This window comes from Pezoporus wallicus, unplaced genomic scaffold (genome assembly GCF_028554395.1).
Source record: "Pezoporus wallicus isolate ANWC-B61680 ecotype Strahan unplaced genomic scaffold, APGP_CSIRO_Pwel_v1 contig_593, whole genome shotgun sequence".
Lineage (NCBI taxonomy): Eukaryota > Metazoa > Chordata > Aves > Psittaciformes > Psittacidae > Pezoporus > Pezoporus wallicus.
This window is the reverse complement of record NW_026642342.1, coordinates 153,085-178,866: the sequence shown is the minus strand read 5'-3', so window position 1 is coordinate 178,866 and position 25,782 is coordinate 153,085. Positions and strand designations below refer to the sequence as shown.

Genomic DNA, 25,782 nt, shown 5'->3' with positions numbered 1-25,782 from the left:
AGCCATTTCAGAGTCCGTCTGAGAGAATGAAGTCACAAAGCAGCTTTCGGTTGTTCTCAGGTCTTTGCCCTGCTGTCTAACTTATTTGTCTTCAGTTCTTAACTTCTGACAGAGTTTTTCATCTTGCTTCTCTTCTGAAATAATAACTTAGTTCCCTTCTGTTACACCCCACATCTCTAAAGCTTTTCTGCTCCAGTATTTTAAAAGGTAACATGCAGCACAGCTGGGTTCAGCAATCCCCATGGGCAAAGTAAAGCAAAGATCTCTATGAGCTATATGTTAGCAGATCAGTTAAGCCTGAATTAAAATTTCCATACAGTTCTGTGTTAGACTCATTCTCCATAACTTGACAGGGGTGTAGGGACCTGTGTTGTTTAAGTCTTAGTATGTAAATATTCTTTGGGATTGAACACAGCAGAACCTACATGCAGTAAGCACTGGTTGTTCGCAGAGGCGCTAGGTTTGTCTTTATTTTATGCCACATGCAAAACCAGAAAACTTGGGCTGGGTCTATTTCTAGGGGGCCAAGTCTAACACAAAATGTGCAACACCGCATCTGCTGTTTTTATCCCAGAGGTGCAGTTCAGGGGAGAACATAAAAGGAGAGGGTTTGAGGAATGTTTTTTGTTTGGTGTAACCTTTGTTAAATGGTGGTGCTTCTGCAGGCTGGATTCTCTGTTCAACTGGCAGGCATGGCTCAGTGCTTCTTTCTAATTGAGTAAGGGTTTGTCTTACTCATGCAGTAAATGAACAAAGTAAGGGACAGTCCTTTGAAAAAAAGGACAAGCAGTCACCCTTAGTGTCAGAAAAATAGAAAACAGCTGCTGTAGGTTAAAGCCTGAGAAATTTTGCAGGCTGAAGACAGGAAATTGTAACACTAAGGTGCTTATCCTTATCTGGGCATTGCTAATTGGTTTTAGTTATGCAATCCTAGAAAGTTATGCAGTATCATGTGGTGAATGCACCTGTTTTACATGCAGCTTCTGCCTGCATGGCTTTGCTTCAGCAATGTATCTTCAATAATTGTAACTTCTTCAATCCTGCATTTTCTTTTTTTCACTGGATATTTCATGTAATTTCTGCACATTTAGTGCTTGGTGTCTGTTGAAACTGGGATTCATTCAGCAGAGGAGACAACAGGAAAAGCAGAGAGATGATCATGGATCCTCCACTGTCTGCCTGCACAGGTTAGAGGAAACCCCTAGGAATACAGCGTAGGAGTGATGCGAACTGAGGGGTCCTGCACTGCTATGCAGGCAGAGGCAGTGTAGACAGCCCTCACCTTTCTCGCAGGACTTTAAACCCCCCACTCAGTTTCCTGGGGATACGTTTGTTGCCTTCAGTAGAGGGAAAAGCTGAGGGGTGCTTGGGAATTTCCACTGGGAAGCAGGTATCAGTGACATGCAATAATTTCCCCACCTTGGCTACCGTCAGCAGTGAGCAATGACAGAATCAGAACAATGACCTCTATAAACTACCTTCAGAAATTATGACTGTTACATCTGATGCCTTGCTAGGTCTTGGGGACCTGTGTTTTTAAGCTTGTCTTGGTATTTCCTGGAGATAGATCCTTTATGAAGAAATTAAAATGGAAACTTTAATTTGACTTCAAGTGCTGAAGCTTTTCAGTGGAAAACCAAAAGGCACAAATCTTGTGATTAAATCCCAAATGTTGTTAGAAGTAGCGTACTCCAAAACTTTTCCTTAAATTCCACCCACACACTAGAAGTGCCAAGAAAAAATTGCATCAGATTCCCATAGATCTGCAGTCCTTGCTCATTCATCACCAGCTCATCTGACTTGCACCCTGTAGCTAAATTTAATACCAGTCCCTAATGTTCTATCATGGAGCTGTACTCTTGTTTGCTTGTTGTTGCTACAAATCTTTTTTATTCTAACACGGAGAAATGCTGAAAGGGTTCCTTGCTCAGGAGGTTTCTCTTGGTGCTACAAGTTGGATCATTATATGCTGTGTTGCTGAAGTGTTTTTTTGATGGCAAGAGTTTGAACGGTTTATTTAGTGCAAAGAACTACCTCAAGTAACTGTTGTGGTGCTTTGTATAATTGCTTGGTGTTCTTACTGTCTTCTGTTTAACTATGTTTGTTAGGTATTTAGCAATTAACATGAATTGTGGAGTGCCAGAGCAGAGTGGAATGGGGTCCTTAAGTAGGATCTGAGTACGTTATTTTTATGACCTGTGTCTATCTTGTGTGGGAGAATGCGGGTTCAAAAGACTTCCATAGGTCCTTTACCTTTCAGAACTTCTGATATGTTTTTCTTTAGCATGTAGAATTTGCAGAAGGAACTTGAGATGATAATTTGGCAGCCAGCTATACTCTGCTGAGAACTTCTTTCAAGATTCCTTCTCTTCAACAGAATCTCTTAATTTGCAAGTGTCCCAGTTCTGCCACGGGAGCAATTCCTACCTGTGAACGCAGCCAATCCTCAGGCTGCCAGAATGAAACCTGTGTGGGATCACATAGAGGAAAACTTCTGCAGGGCCAGAAGAGATCAGAAGTGGTAGATAGGTCAGTCAGGATCTTTTTAAGGTTAACTCAAACCAGGCTCAAATTCCACACATAGAATGTGTTATGCATTTGAAGCTGAACATGAGCAAAACGCATCGTACTTCCCAAGTCTTTTCTATGACACTGGGGATAGGAAAAAGTGAGATGGCCATTTTGGCCAAAATTGAATCAGGAGGGAGTTCAGATTTTAATGTAGATTTGCACTGTACCAGACAATTTGGAAGTGAACTCATGATGTGCCCTGCTGCCCAGTTATCAGTGGAGGCAAGAAGCTAGATGTAATGCATACTTAGTTGTTGTTAAACTACAATTCCTCGTTTCCTTCCATGAATAATCTCTCTCAGAATTTCTGAAGCCCTCTTTTCCTGCACTCTCTGATTTCCATGATTTTCACCCGAAGTCTTAAATGTAAAAGGTCTCTGATGCAGAAGTGATATGAATAAACAAACTTGAGCATCAGGACCAAACCGTTTGCAGAATGAGACATGAAAGCCTTCAGCATCTCTCGGAGGAGACAGGGACTACTCACATTCCATTCTGTTCAGCATTAATCAAATCATATAATTTACAGCTGCATTTACCCTGTGCCATTCTCCTGAAAATCCATATGATTTTTTCAAGGTGAGGAGGTGCTGCTCCAGTCACCCAGGTTCTCTGAATTCCTCCCCTTGCCTCTTCTCTCAAGCCCAGTTCCCCTGTCAGAGACCCTCTAGCTGAGGTTTACCCAGTATCCACATTGCCCTGCCAGCTTGCAGGTTCCAACCACTTACTGCAGTCCATTCCTTTACCTCCAACCACTTACTAAAGTCCATTCCTTTCCCTCCATGTCACAGGATTCCCTTTTTCCTCAGCCACACACTTACTCCTCTCCATTTGTACTCATAGTCAGCCCTATTTCTCCCCAGCCTTGGGTGTTGCATTCAAAATAGAGTATATTCCTGGGTGGCTTGTATTTTGGGAAATGGCTGATTCTCCCAGCTGTGATTCCTGTTTATGATCCCATTCCTGTGAAATGCTCCTGAAATTTCTTAGCACAAGATTTGATCTAAAAATAAGGAATGTTTTCTAATAAAACAAAGCTGAAACATAACTAGGTTGCTTTAAAATACTTGTAAAAAGTAATTTACCAGGACATCTAGTTCTAGGTCATGCTTGCCTAGAAAGGTTGGAGCAGATGATACTTGAGGTCTCTTCCAACCTGGTATTCTATGATTCTTAGCTCTTACATTCAGCTCTTCAGTAAAATATAAGAGCTTGCCTACATGAGAGCCAAAAGTAGATTTAAAAATGCCACTAAACTTCCTAGCTAGAAGACAGTCTGGGAGACAACTTTTTTCCAAACTGGGAAGCCTAAGAAATTTCTTTTCAAATCTAAAAGGAAAAAAGTTCCTGTCAGGCTTTCGCACCAAAGCCGAATGACCTGATTTTCAGCTCCATCTAAGCTGGTGGGTATTCCAAGAATTTCATAACTTTGAAAACTCATGGACTGGTACTGAAATGCCTATATATGGGTTTGAATACCTGTTTAAAGGCACTCTGATTATAACAGATTGGCCTTAAGCAATATAACCAGATGACCAGTTTCCTAGTTCCTCCTTGGCTCAGGAAAGGAAAACACTTCCTCTTCGTTCTGAGGGCCCCAGACTTCCTGTGCCATCTATTTATACTATTGTTGTAATGAACCCCAAGTTAACCACTTCCTTGCCTGGCCTAGTGTAGGCTTTACATCTTTTCAATCTCCTTTCATTTTATGTCTTTATACTCCAACTGCAGCTTCTCTTAAAGATATGGTCAGAGCTGCTTCCCAGCAAACCCATATTTGGAGTATCTTGGTGAAGGTTTTCTCTTGGCCAGTGGGCATTGCCTGGAGATAATGAAGTAGAGGAGACTTGGGTTGTGTCCTTTTTACACCAGATGTAAAGGAAAATTGTATCATCTCAGCCATACAAAAACCTGTTGAAAAGTTTAGATGGGTGAATTTGGAAAGGGCATTGCAAGATTTGACAAAAGACTAGTGATTAAAGGCTTTAGTTGTACTTTTCATCATGAAGGCAGGATCAAGTTGTAGCTAATTGCGTTAAACCATCGTACAGTGAGTGTACAGAAGATGGAAGGGAAATTGGTAACTCGAAGGACCTGCAGAATTCAGGGCAGTTTCTGGAGGCCAGGAGACACCAGGACATCCTGCGGGAAAGGAGGTCTCCAGCCAGAAGGGCTGGAGTCAGAAGATCTGAGAGTGCATGGTTTGTGATGTAGTTGAAATGGCTGGGCTGGTCATGACAAGCATTGTCATGTTCATTTTTACCAGTCTTCTTCAAGGATACAGCAGGATCTGGACAAAGAGGCAGCACGCAGATTTGCCAAGGGCTTCCTTAGGGGCAGTGGTGAGGCCTTGTGAGGTCTCTGATCCCAGCGTTTGTCCTGTTTTCAAGCTGAAGCTGGATCAGCTAGCTGGGAGAAATGCCTTTGTAGGGTACTCAGCACTGAAATGCTGAGGGACTTCCTGCACTGAGTCCCTTGAGGGACTTCCTGCACTGCTGGTTGCCATCATCTTCATAAGAGAATGTAAAACTTGTAAGACTGTACTAGTTTTACAAGTCTCCACATCGAACCAGTCCCTGGCTTCGGAGCTTTCCTTGTAAATCACATTTTCCAGCTCTTCCCCATGCCCATATTTTTTCACTGGGACACTCTATGGTATTTCTACATGTTCCATAAAAAGTGGTGCCCTAGGCTGGACACAATACTCCATCTAATACCTTATGGCACCAAGTACAGCAGAAGAGTTTCTTCCTGCATCTCATATGACACTCCTACTAATAGATGTTAAAAAGGCAGGCTTCTTCTAATGCAGTTTCCCACTTTAAAATTGCTACACAGCCTCTGATTCATTATTATCCAGATTCCTTTGTGCAACTCTGCTGTTTTACAGGCTGTTCCCTGTATTGCATATGTTCACTAGGTGTTTCCTTCCCGTATGTCATGGCTGTGAGCAGTGCAAAACTGAGGTACCAGCAGTGGTGCCATGGAAGGAGAGCCTGCCCTCCATCCTGTGCCAGTGTCCCAGGAGCAGTGTGAGCATGGGTCTGGGGGATATGTGTGTTGCCGTGGAGATGACACTTGCCATCCACATTTCTAATGACTTGAAACAATTCACTTGGCAATTAAAACGAGATCTATCCTGTGATAACCCTGAGGAAATAGTTACTAAATGACAGCGGGAAGGGGGAGGGAAGTGGATTTCATTGTTGCGCTCTGCTCGGGTGGCTCCAGCTTGCTCCGTTTGGTTTTGTTTGCAGTGCTGTGTTCTGCGTCTGCTCCCTCAAAAGCCTGAGCAAGTTGGCATAAAGTTCAGGCTCCATTTTGCCTCACTCCTGTCATCCAGCGTGGTTGTCTTAAGGACATCTATTCAGAGAGCACCATCAGTCCAGTTTTCACTAATGCACTCTGCAACCCGATGTGGAGTGACTCAGTGCCAGTATGCAGCTATCCATCACTGCTTTTCCTTCCCAATCTATAAATCTTTGCCACAAGTTCAAGTGTGAAGAAAGCGCATGTCTCAGCTACATGCTGCTTTCCTTGCTTGCTGGCAGTGCAAATTGTTTGACCAGCCTTCAGGTAGGTCATCTAGACATGAGTGCTAGCTGCAACATCACTGAATCAGGTTTTCTGTGTTAAATGATGCTACACAGACATCATTTAATGAGCACAAGTAGTGCTAGGCTGGAAACACATGGCTTGGGGGATAGTTATATTGTGCTGTGGCTGGTAGCAAAGTTACAGGCTGTTGGAGGGCTCACATGGCACTCATCCCTAGTGGTATCTGAGCACCTTGCAGTCGTGCAAGATCTTGCCTTTACTGTTCTCTCCCCCAGTTCCACCAACATATAGTATTTGCTGTGCCTCTGTGCAGAGGGGGGCAGAGCAAAGCAGTGTGCCCTGCTCTGTTGGGCAAATGGGGAAATTTTGGGGGTGCCCTGAACCAACAGGAGCTCATTTCATAGTGCAGGCCAACAGGCAGAGAGGGTTGTTGGGCACTGCTTTGTACTAGAGGGTCACAGCCCTTCCCGCATGCTTCCTCTTGAGGTCCTTGAAAATAACAACAATAATACAAAAGAAAGTGAGTGAGAATAATGCAGCAATCTTTGCTTTCAGGCTCTGAAATGTGTAAAATGTGAAAAGCTAATGTGTAGCAAGGCGGTGCTTGCTATGGCTTTCATGGGGCAGGGCAGGGCCCTCGAGCTTCCCCAGTGTGAGCAGGTGCTGAGCATGTTTGAGGGTCCCCATACTTCCCTCTGAGCTTGGCCACAGATGGTTCCCTGTTTCCTTATTGCAGCTCCCACTGTCTCTGTGCAGCTGCTTGGGACACGTGTCAGCTCCCTGGTGAATTCTATCTCAACATATATGAAAATGCCATCTTTTATTTTTACTCTGTGCTATGGGGAGTTGGTCCTTTCTATCCTGACTGGACTTGTGGAAGGTGTGTTACTGGAGGAATGCAGACTGCCTCTCTTTGGGAGTGAGTGGCTGGATCTGGGTGAATGCAAAGCCCAGCTCCTCCTCATGGCCACAAATACCAGTTGAGAGAGTAGATGGTGGCATTCAAGAAAGGTGGCTGGAGATGGTGGGAAAGTACTACGGTAGAAAGGATGCATAATAGTGGGGCTGCTGTGCGTGTGCATCCAGCTACCCTGCACATGCGCTGGGCTTATGGCCACTCCAGGGAATTTGAGCAGGACCACGGGCTTTGGTCAACTCTTGAAACATGGTGCAATGAGTTAGAGGAAGGAGGCCTGTTACAAAATGCTCCTTCTTCTGGTTACCACAGAGACCAGCCCAGTTTTAGAGACTGAACTATCCTTGGCAGCAAAAAGTGCTAATTCAGCCTTTCCTCCCACTTACATCAAGGCTCCATTTGACCTTGAAAGAGCTGTGCAGGACAGTCCATCTTCTTGCAGGTGCCCTGGGAGAGCAGGAGCTGAGAGCTAAAACAAGGCTGAGAAGACAGTGTTTGGGCACTGAGGGTGGGAGCGATGTTGTGCAGGGGTGGGATGGAGGAGCTTCAGGGACAGTCATCCATCAGGGAGATATGGGAGAGCGGGAAGACAGTGTGGTCTTTGGAAAGTGAAGTAGGAGTGTGAAGACAACTTTGGAAAGAGGAGGAGCCAAGGTAGACTGCAGTAATTCAAGAGGTGGGAGAGCACCGATGGCAAAGTTTTTCTCCTACAAATGTGCGTATGGCAAACCCTGACAATCCTGTTTACCTTTGATGTGTTTTCAGGTCCAGAGTGTGTGCTCTGATGGGGCTGATGCCTTTTTCCAGGTGCCCTTTGGGATAGCTTAGGGCAAAGCAATCCATAAAAAGCATTGTTTCCCATGTCAGTCCATCTATGGGTGCTGTAGGTGGTGAGCAGAAGGCAGCCCAGGGAGGTTAAATCCAGAGGATGAAGTGTGGTAACACTGCCACGAGCTGGGCACGAAGGCTGAGTGTGCTGCCATCCTGCAGTCAGTGCTGCTAACAGAGCACTCTGGGCTGCCAGGGGGGACTGCTGGTCACAGCTGCAAAATAATCACAAAAATTGGGATTTTGGAGCAGAGGAAGGTACTGCAGGAAACATGAGCAGAAAAACACAGAACGGAGCTATTCCAGGTCCATCCCAGTGCAGCACCATGATTGCAGGATCCTTTCATATGGTGGATTAGAGCTGAATGCATTTTCCTTGATGGTTTTCCCTGATTCCCAGCCTTCAGAGTAGGCATCAAGAAGCAGAAGAGCTTGGGAGAACCAAGACACTGTTCGCACTGGTTGGTGTAAACCATAAGTCATTCTGATTTTGCTGAGGCTGTGCTGCTCTAGCCAAGCAGGATTTGGCCTATGCTGTTATGGTAATGTGAGGTTTTAAGCAGCAATTTGTTTCACTACCTCACAAAACAGGTGTTTGCCCAAGCATTGCCTTCATGCTGAATGCGACATTTTCCAGTGTACAAGAATAATAGATCTTGATGAACGCAGGAACACCCAGGAGGCAGAAAAGGAGCCTGTACAGGCAGAGCTCTCAGAAACATCTCACACGTTTTTTACAAAAATGTGCCTTTAAAGACATGTAAGTGTAGTTAAAAATGAAAGGTATTTCTGATGCCAGGCCTGAGGGCACTGAAGGTTTCAAATGCAGCTCAGTATTGACAGCACTGTCCTAATTTCTGGCTGGAGATTTTGTTCTTTAGGAAGAATTAAAAGGAAATGTTGTTGCTAGGACTCACTGAAGATACTTTTCTGTGTTGTGCTCACCATGAGTAATGCTCTTGGTTTTGCAACATTTGCCTTTTAAACACAAACTGTTCACAGACGAGACTGGACAAACACAAATGGCATATAAATAAGCTTGTTAAAACTTTGTGTATGTTAATTTTTACAGCCAATAATTGCAATCCAAAAAGAAATTAAAATACCCTGCCTGTTAGTCAGGCAGAATGTCTAAAGTGTGGCTGTATAACAAGTTACTTCAAATTGGAGGCAAAGCTTTCGTTAGTTATTAGCTAGCAGTGTTTCCTGTGCAAAATCTAGCTTTATGCATGTAAAAGAGTGCAAGTCAAGCCTGCCATTAGGGTCATCAGGTCTTCCTTTTGATTGCCTGCTGCTGCTGTATCCCGGGTTGTGAACAGCTCCTAGTGTTAATCTTTTAAGTCTTGAACAGATTTGTGGGGCTGGAAAGCATCTACTCTGCACTGTTCTGCCCTGGGTCCTTTATGTTTTGCTGCATGTGTAGTTAGGGCTTTCTTGGGTTGGTTTCTCTGGGAAAACCTTGCATTCACAAAAACAGCACTGCACTGGGAAGAGCATGCCCTGGGAAGAACAATCAGAGCTTTGGTTACATGTTGCTGTGGGTTTGGATGGTACTTAAGTGCAGTTCTGGCGGTAATGCAGACCTCTTTCTTTTGGTCAGGAGGTCTGTGCTGAGCCATGACAAATCATTTATCAGGTAGGGCGCTTGGTTGAAGCAAATGGACAAGGGCAGCATGGATGGCAGCTCTTCCTGCCTGGTGAATCCAGCAGATTCACCATTTGTACCAATGCGTGGATAGAACTGCTCTTAAAGCTTTACCTCTGAAGACCTCTATAAACGTCATATCCCTGTGTTTGCCCTCTGCAAGTATCCATTTCCCAAGATGAGTGGCCAGGGCTGTGCCAGAAATAGATTTAGACACAGTTAAAATTCAGCCGGCAAGCTCAGTGTCATGCGTGGTGCATTCACAGTCCTGGCTGCGTCCGAAACCTCAGCTTTCTCAGTGACAGTACCTTGCTAGCTTGTTTCACTTGAACCTAGTTCTGAGCCTCTGAATCCTGGAAGGGATGCTAATACCCAGCTTTAGACATGTTTATCTTGCAATTTCACAGAAAAATTCATCCCGGATAGTACAAAATGTAATACAGTCCAGGGGGGTTGTGCTCATTAAAAGAGGGAATGCAAAAAAAGACTTTGTTTTTAAAGTCTTCCTTTGCTTTGAAGCCAAGCACACTGAATCAAATGAGAGAGCTCTTCCATTTGGCTTCAGTGAATCTTTGAGGTTGCCATCTTTGCTGACTCTGGCTGGGACATGTATGTGTATATCTGTTTCTGTTTGTACTGCAGGAGTCCTTCTGCACAGAGCCTGTGGTCAGGTGGGCACTGAGAGCTGGGCTGGCTGACTACAGCAGTAGTGGGGTTTTCTTTATGACTTTGTTTTTCCTTCTGTGAGGAGCATTGTTTCTGCAGTAGGAAGTCCCATGCCATGATAGCGTCTGTGTTTTGTTTCAGGCATCAGAGGGTGTTCCTGTGAAGTATTTTGAGAACTTGGTGGAACTGATAGAGTTTTACAAGAAGGAGAACATGGGTCTGGTATGGCACCTCAAATATCCAGTGCTAAGGGAAGCAGAGGAGGCTGCAGATGAACCAGAGGAGGATGCTGGTAAGAAACCCATGATGTGACTTGGTGATACTTGATACTGACCCTTGATACTTCCTCTGGACTGGATACACACAGTGCAGGCAGGGGGGTTACAGCATGTCATGCAATAAAATGGAGCAGGGTGTAGAGAGGCCTGAGCTGGCAAGACCTTGAGGCAGTGAGTCCTCATGGCTCTGGGTTTGTACTGTATCTGAAGCATCTGTTTAGCACACCTGAGGGAATACATTGAGACTCTTTGCGGTATATTGTTATCACATGCAGGGCTGAGTAATCTGTGGTCCTTCATTTGGACTCAAGATGGTTTATATCCAGCCATCTCACATGTCTCTGTACCCTTCTCCCCGCACTGCATCTGTAGGGCCACTGTCTCAGCAACAGAGATGCTCCCCTAGAGACTAGAAGCACATCTCTCTGCAGCTGCTGCAGGTCTTGATTCATCTGGAACTCAGGCCCCCTTATCTGCTCTAATCCAGAGGACATGTCTAACAGCCATAACCAGAGGGTGCAGATCTGCAGTGGCAGACAGCCTAACTCTATGTATAAAGGAAGATGTATGATGACGAGGTGTGATTGGCATCATCCCAACTATTTTATACGAAATGTCACTGCGGGTTCCTGACACTCACTGGTCTTGGATCGTTCCTCAGATTTTTCCTGGATCATCTCTTAGATCTGTCATTGTTCTCCTTAATCCCAGGGGAAGGTCATACCCACAGAGCCATCCTTCCTGTCCTTTCTGACGTCTGTCCAAAAATGATGAGAGTTCCAATAAAACTTGTCTGAGGGACTAGTCCCTGTGACTATGACCCATAGTCCCTCATAGTCTGCCTGTGACAGGCAGATAGGCGTGTGCACTAAAGCAGATTTATGTGCCTATGTGCATTAATGCAATCCAATGGATGTCTAATAGGACTGGAAGATTTTGGTGTGCAATTCTCATGAAGAAACAGAACAAGATTTTGCAAAGCTGCTCAGGAAAGATGTTCCTGGTTCTTGGCCAGCTGCACCAAGTCTCCAGCTTTCATGGTTGGAGGAGGGAACTACAGCAAAAATAATACACAGAGAGGGGAGCAGCAGGGAATGACGTTCTAGCCAAGACCGAGAGCCTTTAGATGAAGAAATACTAGCACTGGAGCTGGGCTGTTCATGTCTAGGATTTAATTTTGTTAAGGTACTTTGTTGCCATCGTGCTGGAGACAAGGCCAACAGATGTCTGGCCACCTTACACATAGAATTGCAGAGGTGGAAGATGAGCACCCTGCAGATGCACAACCCAGCTGTGCCATTGCTCAGTGCTGCAGTGGCTCTGTGAATCACAGCTTCTGCCCAGGAGCAATGAATCAGTTTTAAGTGTCTCTTTGTAATGAAAATGTCACCATTAGGAAATGACCGAAGAAAACCTCACAACTCAACCAGCTACATACAACATGTGTGACAAAGTGTTGGAGCAATTGCTATGAAAAGAAAGACAACCATGAACCATGGCTAGGATAAATGGAGATGAACCCACTCCTCTCCCAGGAGAGGAGAGTATGCTGGGCAACAGCATTACAGAGCAGGAAAACCATTTGTGCTTCCAACTTGATGCCCTAACGACAAAGCAGAATGCTCAGCCCCTCTGTATTGGATTATGGGTTCTATATTCTCCATCTGTGTTTGCTTACTTTAGCTGCTCATTTCTTTCTATTATCAGCTTCTGGTGCTCTTTCAATCATGCCCCTCCACCCCATTCTGCCCCAGTGGCAGGTCTGGTAATGATATGGATGAGGTACATCTGTGTTCCCTGAGCATTATATTCAAAGTAACTAATTAACCTTCATAGTGGCTGTGCAGATGGGAGAGTCAAACTGACTCGGATGAGGTTACACTGCCAGGCAGAGGCGCACACTGCTTGTACATGAAGCCTGGCAGCTCAGCCCGCTGGTCTCACACCACTGACATCCCTGAGAACAGGGCTGGGCCAGTATCAAGCCCTGAGTTTTCCAGCTCTGAAATCAGAGGCAGTTCAGAATGGATGGTCCCTGCAGTGACTGCCACTGTGGTACAGACTCTGCCCTGCCTATGGGTGAGTGGATCAAATTGCCACACTGGGAGTGACTCTGCCTTTCCCTTCCTCCTTGCCAGACCTGGTACCCATGCCTCCTATCCTTCCCCTGCGCAACATCCTCATGACATTGCCAAGCAGCGAGACAAAGGAGGTATCTTCTCTCCCTGAGAACTCCAAGGTGGCAGATGTTAACAAACTGTCCCTTTCCGAGACACTACTCCAGCGGCTGCAGCACCAGGACACAAGCAGGTGAGGATGGATGGCAAGTCACAGGGCTGCAGAATCAGCCTTCAGCCCAGCACTGTGCTTTCTGGGACTCTCTGTTTGGACCTATTTGATTAGTGAAACTAATTATTCATACTAACAAATGAACAGAATAAGATCTACAGTGCACTGGCTATTCTTGACAGTCCAGCTGTCATCTAGAAAAAGTACCTTTTGGAAGTATTGAAATCACCAATAGACTTTCTCCGCTGAGATATAGGTTTCTAATATAAAAGCTGGTAATATTTGAGAGAACTTGTTGTATTAGCTATGCACCTAAACTACAGATTGTATCAGAAAGCACCAGCTAGTTGTCAAAAAGAATAAGCTTGTGTGTGGGTTTCCAGGTACTCGCTGATTTACTGCAGCTACAGGTCTGACTCACATTGTCCCACCTGCTGTCAAATCTGGACATGCACTGAAGTCTTAGAGGAAGCCACGTGACATTTAATGACTAGATTTAAAAGTAAAATGAAAACAGAATCAGAAGGCATGGCTGTTAGCAGGGCAGTGAGAGGCTGTGAGCAAACAGTGGTCATGTGTGGCATCACAGGACCTGTTGTGGTGGCTCGGTAGCACACTGGGAGAAATCCAGTTTTGTTCAGCTGCCTGCACCATTTCATCTGCATCATCAAAGCCAGCTGGGACCTCCTGCATTTATTAAGCCACAAGACAGCACATACAGTCTGCCTGGTTCATCCTTCCCTGCGGGGCTGGAGTCCAGGCACCACAGCGACAGGGAGGAGAGCATCCCATTCAGCTCTATGGTCTCAAGCCCATTAGGACAGTTTTGAATTGTTTGGAGTAAAACCTTCAAAGTGGGATTTGGTGAGGTGAAAGGGAGCCTTCTTGTCCCCAGAATCCCTGAGCTGCCATTAGCAACCTCACAGCAGCCTGGCTTCACCTGCCAAGTCTAATGATCCCACAATAGTTTTGGCAGAGCTGGGTATCAGAAGACTTCTGACATAGTAGCTCAGCAGTCACAGAAGAGAGGATTTGATATGGAGAAGGAGGAAGAGGAGAAGATGTCACCAGTGTAGTAGGGAACCCATGGTTCAGTTCTGAGAACTGTGTATTTACACTGAAATCCAAGGCAAATTGCTTCCCATCTGTCTATACAAGCAGTGGAAGTTTCAGAAAAATAATAAAGCTGTCTATATTAATAAAAATAATAAAGCTGTCTGACATTTGGGAACAGAGGGAAGAGCTGGCTTTTGACCTGCCTATTTCTTTCACAGTGTCCCTGATGAGCATCTTAAGCTCATCCAAGATTACCTGCGAGCTCACATCATCAGTGACTTTGAGATGGTGCAGACTGGCTCAAGCAACCTTCCTCAGCTGAAGAAACTACTTGCACTTCTTTGCAAAGGACTCTTCAGGTAACTGGAGATGGTTTTTCAGAGTATAATGTTGTGACACTGTAGTCTAACACAGGTTCCATGTGCGTGCATTCAGAACCTGTATTTCTGGCACAGGAAATTGGCTTATCCTCAAAAACATTATATTTAGCTCTCATGACCTGTGATTCTGGTCCAAAGCTGTGAAATCTATATAAAAGAGACAGCTCTAACAGTGAAGTTCCCCTGTAGGCGGTTTTGGTCGGTGGAGCATTGTTTTTTTAGGGTTTGTTTAGAAAGAAACAAAACAAAAAATGCTCTAATGTTTAACTGCATAATTTGGTAATACAGAAGTGACACCCACAGAATTGTCAGGCAGGAATCGTTTATGGAAACAAGCACATACTGGTGTATAGCTATGTTTTAAACACTGATTTTTCCTTCCCACTAATGCACTGTGAACCTGGGGTGATTCCAATGATGTCAATGAGGTCCAGCTCAAATGAAAAGAGAAACAAGCCTCAACTCTACCGATTTTACCTTTGCTATTTAGAGATCTTCTAGGTCCCAAATAGGTAAACTCCAATAGGGAACTAAAACCTTGCAGAGCTCCCTCTTTCTCCAGTGGAAGGATGTGATTCCACCACTACCACCCCCACCCCCACCCCCCCCACCTTGCTGCTTGTAAGCAAAAGAGGAAGTTAATGCATACTTCTGCAAAGACCTTAGAGCACTCTACGGCAGAGGGCACATAGTTCCACACTTGTATCTGTGGCTTGCAAAATCCTTCTCTCCAGTGTATTTAGAAGTGAGGCTGGTAGTGCTAGTGGCCCGATCTTGTTTTCCTAGAGCTCACCAAGGCTGAAAAGTGGCCTAAAATGAGGGGTGTATATTGCTGATTTGCTTGGTTTTAACCCATGGAAGAAAGGCAGGGAGTGAGTGAGATGCTCAGTTGCTTGGGACCACGGTTGCTCCTCTGAAGTGGTGGTCATTGTGCACGTTTTACCAGGCAAAGGGGAGGAACATGCAGTTCTGTTCCTTCTGTGAGAACCCAGCTGCCCACAGGCAAGCCCCTGGCACGACTGAGGATGGGCTTGTGCAAAATGCTGCCTTTCCTCTGCGCCCTGCTTGGAGGTTTTGCTTCTCTACACCCACAGAGAGGGAGACCCAGGTGGCTTGCTAAGAATAAACCTGAACAATGGAAACTAAAATCTAATGAAATCACAAGTGAGAGTTTCGTGTTAAGAAAATACCTCCACTACTGCTGTTATGGTGAAGGCTGGCTTTTTCCATTTCCCACTTAACTCCTCTTCACCTTATCTGAGTTTTACATCCCTGCTCCTCATAAATGCATATGGTATGGCAAGACAGAAGACACAAGAGGTTCAGAATCCGTTCAAGTATCATAGAATCCCAGACTGGTTTGGGTTGGAAGGGACCTTAAAGCTCATCCAGTTCCAACCCCTGCCATGGGCAGGGACACCTTCCACTAGACCAGGTTGCTCCAAGCCCCGTCCAACCTGGCCTTGAACACTGCCAGGGATGGGGCAGCCACAGCTTCTCTGGGCAGCCTGTGCCAGTGTCTCAGCACCCTCACAGGAAAGAACTTCTTCCCAATGTCTAATCTCAGTCTCCCCTCTGTCAGGTTAAAGCCATTCTCCCTTGTCCTGTCACTACATGCCCTTGTATAAAGTCCTTCTCCAGCTTCCTTATCAGCCCCTTTAGATAATAGAATGTTAAAAGGTCTTCCCATCCCTTCCGCAGAATTTTCTCTCCATACCTCCAGTATTTCAGCAAGATGAAGCTGCCTTCTCAGTTTTCTTATGAAGTCCAGAACTGCAGCCTGTTTCCCGTCCCAGATCTCTCTGAGTAATCTCTCCTCCTCTGTTCGGATTGTCCCATGGATGTCTACCATCCATTGCTTAGCTTTAGCTGACTAATAGTCAGGTGCTTGGGTATCTTATTGTTTTCTGCAGTCTTAATCTCCAAGGTTATCTGGTTTTTAGCTTACTTCCCTTATTGGACTTCTGAACTCTCAAATTAATCAGTGGCATTACCTAAATTTAGTTTTTATTTACCTCAGCTTTCTTCAGATTCACAGGGATTCCAGCCAAAGGTACAGGTAATTCCTAGGCTGCTGCTCAGTGGCTGTGTCCTCTTGTTCTTAACAATGTTCAGTTTCATTATTTTCACAGTATTTCAGAACAGGTTAAACAAACAGACAAGAAGAAGAAATTTTAATTGGCACAGCTTGGGCTGATGCTCCTTTGAATTTCCTGGCACTGCCAAGGGTTCAGAGCGTACAGGAGGACACTTGCTGTGGCTGTTTGTGAGCCACACTGATTTACTGTGAATCTGAGGTTTTGTGATGCTGTGTTCTGGCTTCTCCCTATCTCCCAGAGCCCAGCTGTGCCACCTTTCAGAGCTGCTCTCAGACACACTGCCATCACTGTGAAAAACGAGCACCCTGATGACTTTTGTCTGACTCACTCCTGAATTTTGATACCAGGCTGTGGGTAAATACTGACTGCCATTGCTAGCAAGGTAGAGGGGATGTATACTGGAGCTGCTCAGTGGTTAGGAGAAGAAAAGAGCTTATAGTGAACCACTGGGTTTGGAGAGGAGTTGGGCTAACTGTTAATGAACAGTCTGTTCCTTTTGCAGTTTCACATATTACCCGTGGGCAGGCGCAAGACCCATTTCTGACCAACAAGCTCAAGCACTGCTAGCACTGCTAGGCCACAGCAGACAGGGAAGGCAGTGGTCTAGTGGTCTTGAGATCACTTGCCCTTACCCTCCTCATCATTGATCCCTGGTTAATTCAGCAAGGACCAGACACCAGTGTGCATTAGAGACACTGAAAGCTCACTTTAACTCTGCTGGAAGCTATCATTACCTTCTAGGGCTCGCTATGGCCAAGGGAGTCAGGACAACCATGTCACATCTTCTTATCAGAGCCTGAGGGACAATGGAACAACCTCTGTTGGGAGAGGCTGTTCGCTCTGGAAGCTCATATACTAAAACCGAAGTAAAACAGAGACTTGTAAGGCTCATGCATACTTTTGTGGAGCACTGCTAAAATAAATTGGGTCCCCTCTAGGGACTGCAAAACTGATTCATGGAGAGCTTTGTGCCACTGCAGCACACAGTGGGGACTACCCATGCAGGTGGACTTTGTTCAGAGTTTAATACCAGCTTTAAGTGAAAAACGCTAGTACTGGCCTAGTCAGCCTGCTACTGTCTGGAGCCACGATTTGGTCATCTATCACTACTCTGCATGCTTCTGTTTATTCTCCCTCACTGGATAATTTGTACATAGAGCCTTTTCAAGCACTTGTGATACCAGCATTTGTGCAATTATATGTGTACACACAGACCTCTGACACTTCAGTGATGATCACTATATTTATTTCCTTTATTCTGTCAAGAGCAGAAAACAAATGGAGTTATCAGTGCAACTAAAACCACTCTGTGGTTTTGTTGAGTTTGATCGCCTGCACATGGTCTTCCCCCATCCTCACATGTGTGCTACATGTTGCACTGTACAGTAAACAGAGGGCAGTTTTCCCATGAGAAATCATTTCTGAACTGCTTCAAGCAGCTGCTGCTCTCTTTTCAAAAGATGGCCTACACTTCCTGCACTCTTGGTCTTGTCCTTCTGTGTGCCACATAGCATTTCATGTCTTCATTTCATCTGCATCTTCATTTCAGTCTGAATTTTTTTCAGACTGATGTTTCAAACGTCTTTAATTTAGGCAATTAATCAGCCATGGTTCAGCACCTAGACAAATATCTAATCTTCAGACAGTCAGGCATACTTTTACTTTGAAGCACTTTCTCCAGCAAACAGGGCATAAAATCCGGTCCATTCAGGCTTTGGAAAGAGGGAAATCATCTATATCCACTGTTGACTAGGCACAATGCAAGCATCCTAGTGCTCACCACCACTACCTTCCTTTTGACCTGTGCTCCCTGGCTGCTCTTTCCCTGATAAGTCTTGTCATTATCACAGCATGGCTTCTGTGCCAAATTCATACAACAGTGTTTTGACAAATGAGCATCCTGTGGAATCTAATTGGGAAATGCTAAAGGAGTCTTGTAACCCACAAACAGTTCCCATTCAGGAGATTAAAGGCTGGCTTTTCCACCCCCTTGCTGTGTCCAGCCCCTCTTTGGCATGTGAGCTGAAAATCTGAAAATAAGTTTCCTCTTTGTGCAGTGTCCCCAGCATCCTGCATCAACATCAGCAGCTGCAGAGACCTTTGCAAAACTGAGCTGCTCCCGCTGCTGCAGCCTTCATAGACACCAAACCTTGCTGGGCATTGAGATTTCTAAGTGAACTTTGGTATGTGAGTTGGCATAGTTATAGTGATGCTCCGTCCCTGGCAGTGTTTAAGGCCACGCTGGATGGAGCTTTGGGTGACATGATCTAGTGTGAGGTGTCCCTGCCCATGGCAGGGGGTTGGAACTGGATGATCTTAAGGTCCTTTACAACACAAACTATTCTGTGATTCTATGACACTTGCAAGAGCAAGCCTGATGTGAATGCATGCCTGTAGTCTAAGCTGCACAACTCTGTCTGAAGAGACCAAGTGCTAATCTACCCAAGGACCTGACCGCAGCCTTACACCTCTGCCATGTCTCTGTTCCCAGTGAAGCCTCTAGGACTCTCCCATCTCTGGAATCCATCCAGAAAGTGTTTGAGCAGCAGCTGCACCCTAGTATCCATCAGCGCTCACAAGTAAGTCGGGTGAAAGATGGGAAAAGGAGAGAGGAGTGTGGGTGGCTACCAGCACGAGGGGGAGAGCACAGCAATGACCCATGGGATTCTGGTGATCAGTTACAGCTTCTGTTCTCTCTAGCCTCTTTGTGGCTGCAGTGCAGAGGGCACACAGTGAGTTGTATCACCACAGTTTCACTTATCCTGTAGTCCTCTCTGCCTGCTCCCCTCTCTTGCCCCAGAGGCAAGTGCAGTGAACGTCAATCTCCCCACTCTTCCTCAGCCTGTGTGCTGGGACTGCACGTCTCATTCCATAAACACTCCAGGATGTTGCACTACCAAATCCTTCCTTCTCCCAAGCTCCCTTAAGCCCCATGACCTTCCTCTCCCTACCAGTAGCCCAGAAACCAAAAGTCCAGAACTTCTGGATGTCCTGGTCATGCAAAACTGTCTCCCAGCAACAAGCTGACTCCCTTGCATGCCCAGCTGCTTTTAACCTATGGACAAGGTTTACAAATTCATCCTTCCACCCTCCCATACTTCTGCATGTTGAGACAAACTCTGTGCTCCTGCACTGCCTGTTATGGATTAGAGTAGCAGAGGCACCAGTGCTGCTCCTTGCTCTGTGTGTGAGGGTTCTGGGGTGAGACTGCTGCGCTTTCAGGCCATGCCCTGTGGTTTAGTAATTAATCATATCTCTCTCTTTTTGTTTCTTTGTTGTGGTTATCAGATGCTCGGTGAAGCTAGTCCAGTCAATATTGTATTGAAACTCAATCAGCTGATTTCTTTGCTGTCTTCTATTGAAGAAAAGGTAGTTTTAAAGCTATTTATATTACCTTCTTGTCATATTTTGCCTCTAGTTATGCGTCTTGTTCATCATCAGAGCAGTTTTCTGCTAGAGTAAGATTTCCTTGCTTTCACTTCATTACTCTCAATGTAGTGCAGAATCACCAAATGCAATGTGGTGCACATCAATTCTTTTACAGGTGAAAACACTGTTGATTGAAGGTCCTGATTCAACCCACCGGCGCTCCCTCATTCCCCCTGTCACTTTTGAGGTAATGTTCTTTTTTGACGATGCTGATCACAGTGTGGCAGGGCAGCAATGCAGATTTTTGTTGGTATCTCGGTTCCTGAGAACTTTGCTGAGCTGCCACAGAGATAACAGCTATTTCTGGATGCTGTTTAGCACCATGCAAATGCTTCAGAGATGTCTAGTGAGATTTGCAGAATGATGATATGTGTCCATAAATTCAGGAGGGTGTTGCTTTTGTAATACACGACTGAAGCATAGATTGCTTATGAAAAATCTCTGTTTTCTGATAGGTGAAGGCTGACTCCCTAGGAATTTTCTCAAAAATACACCTCAAGGTTGATGTGGAAATGGGAAAACTGATTATCAAGAGAGCTAAGGATGGTCCAGAGGACAAGTTTTATACCCACAAGAAAAGTAAGATGTTTTAAGTTCACAAATGCTGGGCTAGATTCTCAGTCCCTTGAGTGATGGAGAGGGGTACCCTCTGGCCCCACTGAGGGGAAGGTTTTGCCCAAAGTACAGATAGCTCTGCTAGGTCCTGGGTGTTGTGCAAGGCTCTAGTCAGTCTAGACTGCCTATCCACAAAGTGGCCTGCAGGGAGTCATCACTGGGCTAACCAACTTACACAGATTGGTTTAGACCTGGACTCTTGGTCTAAATGAAGACAGAGGGAGCAGGGAGCAGGTTTTGATAGAAGATTCCACATAAAGCTAGTTACAATAGATGCATTTTCTACTGAAAAGCAGTGTCACTTGAAAAATAAGTTCTGCTGGAACACACTGACTTCTGTGATGATTTTTGGTGGCAGAAAGTGAGATACTCAGTTTCAGTAACATTTTTCAGTGAATTTCTCTTTGGTTTTGGGTTGTTTTGCTGGCATTTTTTCTGTATGTGAATCAATATCTCTACTGATGAGCAATGCTGCTTTGGTCTTGGAAGGCCCAATTCAGACAACTTCCCTTTTTTCCTATTGTGTTTCTGGACAGGCAGCTCACTGAGATTGAGACAAATGGATTTATTAGAAGGAAGGTGATACCCTTGGCCTCTTTCCTGCTAGAAAATCAACCTGTTGCTGGCAGTGATTTAAAAGATTAGCTATTATGCATGGCTTTCTCCTCCTGTCCTTCATAATTACTTAGCTGCTATTTTAGATGGGGAGGAACCACCTTTATTATCAAATGAGGTTTTACCTCCTCTTTCACAGGTGGGGAAGGAATATATGTAGGCTGACTCAGGATACAAAGAGATTACCTGCAGGAAGCCAAGGTTTCACTTCAGACAGGAGGGCTTGGTATGGACAAGAGTTGAGGCAGAATGAGTTTTGGGGGGGTTCTCTTCACTTCAGAGTCCAAATCTATTCATATAGAAAACAGGACTAAGCAACATTACAATGCAGTTATGTGGGGCAAAGTGAGCCTCAGACATAAAAGACCATGTAAGTCCTGAGCCTGTGAACACTGTCATATTAGTTTTGGTGGGATTCTAGTCTCAGTGTCTGCAGCTCATGAAACTCAGCTTCTGTTTAGTCTTGCAGCTGATCAAGTCCCAGAAGGTCCCGAACAAACTGGTCATTTTGCTGGAAACGGAAAAAGAAAAAACACAGCGGAAGGAATATGTTTTCTCTGATTCCAAGGTACACACATAGTGTATTTTCCTCCCACCAGCCTGGAGCAGGTAGCAGGTACCTGAGTGGGAGCGGTACAAGGGGCATTCCTTGGCAGAAAGAGGACCTGCTGAGGAACAGTGGTTTTTGCACTGCAAAAATGAAATTATTCCTTTGTTCTGGAAGCATCCAGAAAGTGAACAAGTGTACTGTGTAAAGGGATAAACTGGAAAGGGCAACCGTCACCGAGGCAGGAGAACAGTGTCGGCAAGCAGTGAGAAGAGGCAAGGAGTCAGCTGAGGGTAGCTGCAAGGAGGTTCATGTAGACAAACAAGAGGGAAGCCTAGGTTTTATTCTGACTAGCTCAGCACGTGTTAAAGTAATACGCAAGCTAAGCACCTAAGAAAATACCACAGGAAACAGAGCCTCTTTGAAGGTTCCAGATAGTGGGGAGCTAACATGCCCTTCAAGTGTGGAGGGAATTTCCTGGTTCAGCTAGTTTTTCAAGATGTTGTGTTGGAGAAGTTAAGCAACTTGTTAATTGTCTCTGCTCCCCCTGTCTAGAAGAGAGAAGGGTTCTGCCAACTTCTGCAGCAGATGAAGAATAAACACTCGGAGCAACCAGAGCCTGATATGATCACCATCTTCATTGGGACTTGGAATATGGGTATGGGCTCATACAGTGCCTTCTGATGTGGGCATTCCTCTGAAGGAATAGACACTTCTCAAAATGTGTGCTCACCTGTCACAATATGCTCCAGACACTGTGTTTGTTCTGGAGCAGACCTGTACACCAGGGTTGTACTGGTGTAGGGGAGGAGCTGGTCTCTAGGCATATTCTCACATATGGTTTGACAGTTTTAATGGTTCCAGAAAAAGGACCTTAAAGAGTACTGAAGGATTCCTCCAGTGACAGGCACTTGTGGCCAGCATGAAGCTGGCACAACAAGCAGCAGTGTATGCTATCCTCCATCTTGCATGCCAGCTGCTTCTGAACCTGACTAGGGACTGTTCATGTCCAGCCTGGGAAGAGAGCTGAGTATCTGCAATATTAAGGGAAGGGGACAGGGTGTAGTTGAGGAGACTGGAACTTAAGTTATTTTTCCAATCTGGGGAGAAAAGCCTGGTTCAACTGCTGTAAGCTGAGCTGTCTGTGCTCAGTCATACTTAAGGGGTAAGGTAAATGCAGTGGCAGGCCAGGACTACCCTTGGCTAGCCTTGGCCTTGGTAAGCTAATGAAAGACAGGAAGATGGCCAAAGCAGAGTCAGTCCTTCATCAGTGACTCAGTTAGGGTTAACATCTTTGTCATCTTAGAACAGTGTGCCCTGGCTAATAGGGAACTGGTATAGGATAGAGTACATGTGAAGCCTGTTATTTCTGTCCCCATGGGTTGTCTGTATCCTCAGTCTGACAGAACATACTCTGACTTACTTTGGTGTTTGATTTGCAAATAAAAGGTGCTGCACCTTCCCCAAAGAAGATCACCTCCTGGTTTCTCTCCAAGGGGCAGGGGAAGACCCGTGATGACACTGCTGACTACATTCCTCATGACATCTATGTGATTGGCACCCAGGAGGATGCCCAAGGGGAGAAGGAATGGCTGGAGACCCTGAGGCAATCCTTGCAGGAAATCACCAGTATCAGCTTCAAAGTGGTGAGAGGTTATTCCAGCTATTGCACATTGCTCAGGCATATGAGGAGAGTAGATTTTCTGCAAATAAGTGACAGAATAAGTGGTGTGTTGCCTACATCTCCTCCCATTCCCTCCCTTCTATTGTCATTGCATTTGGATGAGGGAGAGTGAACTGAATCTGTCTGTGGACTCCACAAGATCCTCCCCTGGAACTTGCTGGATGGGCTTATTGCTATGGATAGTGACCCCCTCACTGCCAAAGCAGGGACCCTGCCATGAGCTCCTCTGCCTGCCAGTCTGTGAGCACTGCAGATGCTGAGCACTTGGGTCAAGTAGTGGTGATATTTTGACCTTCATACAGGAAGAGACTAAAACTTTCTGAGCCAGCAGTAGCCTAGATCTCACCCTAGGCTACTGCACTTACAATAGGAGGTAACAGCACACAGGTATAATCATAAAAGAAACTGAACCTTATTAAGACCATGTTCAGACATTCCTGAGTTTCAGTGATACCAAGAAATAAATCTAAGAATATCTGGAAGGCCACAGTAGAACAGGACTTACGGCTCTCATGATAGTTAGAAAACTGTGCAAATTTTGTGCAAGCAAGGCAATCCAGTGATTAACTTGAAAATAGCACTAGAAAACAGCTAGGTCCTTCCTCCCACCTCTGATTAAAATGACTGAAAGCATATCCTAAGCACAGGAAGAAAATTTGTGTAGGAGAAGTACCACAGAAAGAGCCAGAACGGCTGCAGCTACAGCGCAGCTCTGCAGCACGTGAAGAAATACAACCTCTAACCTTCCCATCCATGCAGATAGCAATCCATACCCTCTGGAACATCAGGATTGTCGTGCTGGCCAAACCAGAACATGAGAACCGCATCAGCCACATCTGCACAGACAACGTGAAGACAGGCATCGCAAACACACTGGGTGAGGAACAGACCTGGTCTTATCCAAAGGACTGAGATCTGCTCAGTCCCTGCCAATACCGTCCTTGAAATGGAACAGCTTTTTCTCCACAAGACTCCTTTGACTGCAGATATGTGACACTAGTGTTACTAAAATTGTATCCCACTAGCACTGATTATAGGTTACCCTGTAAAAAAGGAAATTTATTTGTGTGTATACTTAGCACACATATATTTATATTCCCAGCAAACACCTTTGACTGGCTATTGGATTGCCTTTCCTTGGGTTTCACAAGGAAATTGCACTTCTTTCCCTTCAATTAATCTTTTTTTTTAGCATCCTTAGAAAAACTGTTACCACAATCTGTGCTGTATGCACTAATTCTTTCTGTGCTGATTAAGTTAACTTATTTCTTTTCTCCATTCCACTTCACTTAAGATGTACTGGGTGCTTTATTATCTTTGCTAGACTCAGCCTGGAGGTGGATTGATTTCTTGACATTTTTCACTTACCTTTTTCCAGGTAATAAAGGAGCTGTGGGGGTGTCATTCATGTTTAATGGAACCTCCTTTGGGTTTGTTAACAGCCATTTGACTTCAGGAAGTGAAAAGAAACACAGGTAAGACACATCCTTCCCTCTCTAAAATGGTTGTTGTCCCAAGATGAAATTCCCTGGGCCATGTTTGGAAGGAGGGCCCAACAGACAGTCACAAGCACGTTTTTCTGATCATAAAAGATTATTAAATGTCTCCTGTGACGGCAACCTGTGCTAAAGACACTGCTCATTGTGTCACCATTTAAACGAGGGACTACTATATAGCCATTCCACATGGGCACAGGTGAAATGGACAGGAAAATACCTTCAGAGCCAAGTGTAAATGCCATGCAAGCCCAGTACATGAGGAAAACAGTTTCCTGATCTACAGTATTTCGGAGACATGTGGGAAGGTTTTTCCCATCCCAGAATCATGTGCTGAAGGGTACTGTCTGCCTCCTCAATGTGGGCCGTGCTGCGAGCGCAGGAGCTGTGGTACACCCTGAGGCACACATCCTGCTGGGCAGAGCATTCTGTCAGGAATACCAAGACGGAGTTGTGCAGCACAGAAATACCTCCATGGTGGCTAATTCTCTATACCCAGCTGTGAAATGAGTTTCCATGGTCTAGGCAGGTTCTGTGCTGCATGGGATTGAAGGCAAAGATCCTGACATTGTTGGGAGATATGTACCCACACTGGGAAGAGATGGAGCAGTCAAAGGGATGGTCTTGAAAGCAGAGGTCTTGAAATGGAGAGGTTGGCTTTGCCATCTTTTCCAGTCCAGGACCCAGAAAAGATACGGTGTGGAACTTCTACACAAGGTATTTGCCACTGACGTAGTTAACCTCTATGGAATCATTCCACAGGGCTTGGAATAGCTGTCAGAATCTAGGAATGTGTTTGCTGCTGAAACCCGAAGGCAACAATCTAATGCTGGGTTTCTAGGACATGCAGCTCAGAAAAGCACAGCCCCAGGAGGCAACAGAAGTGGCTTTAGGATAGCTTTCCAGCTTTTCAATTCAGGTGGAAGCAGTCTGACACCCAAGGAGCTGCTCTAAATGCCACTGCCCCTCCTCAGAGCAGGCTGCCCCCCAGCTCACCAGATACACAACTTACAAGGTGCAGCATGAGCTGTGCTGTGCTATTGGCCGCATTGAGTAGGTTGGGAGACACTGAGCATGTCACCTGGGCCTGTCTGCTGAGGTGCAGTGCCA

The 25,782-nt window shown here is 45.3% G+C and overlaps 1 protein-coding gene across 2 annotated transcripts in view; it reads left to right on the top strand.

Annotated features, from left to right (window-relative positions):
* Nucleotides 1–25,782, top strand: part of INPP5D (inositol polyphosphate-5-phosphatase D) — a 53,197-nt gene that overhangs the window by 15,107 nt on the left and 12,308 nt on the right. For both annotated transcript variants that reach the window (XM_057429079.1, XM_057429080.1), the window contains exons 3-14: nucleotides 10,326–10,476; nucleotides 12,601–12,772; nucleotides 14,026–14,166; nucleotides 18,778–18,865; nucleotides 19,575–19,655; nucleotides 19,831–19,902; nucleotides 20,171–20,294; nucleotides 21,407–21,513; nucleotides 22,048–22,150; nucleotides 22,942–23,138; nucleotides 23,936–24,053; nucleotides 24,555–24,651. In XM_057429079.1, coding sequence (XP_057285062.1) covers nucleotides 10,326–10,476; nucleotides 12,601–12,772; nucleotides 14,026–14,166; nucleotides 18,778–18,865; nucleotides 19,575–19,655; nucleotides 19,831–19,902; nucleotides 20,171–20,294; nucleotides 21,407–21,513; nucleotides 22,048–22,150; nucleotides 22,942–23,138; nucleotides 23,936–24,053; nucleotides 24,555–24,651 — 1,451 coding nt within the window. The remainder of the gene's footprint in view (nucleotides 1–10,325; nucleotides 10,477–12,600; nucleotides 12,773–14,025; nucleotides 14,167–18,777; nucleotides 18,866–19,574; nucleotides 19,656–19,830; nucleotides 19,903–20,170; nucleotides 20,295–21,406; nucleotides 21,514–22,047; nucleotides 22,151–22,941; nucleotides 23,139–23,935; nucleotides 24,054–24,554; nucleotides 24,652–25,782) is intronic.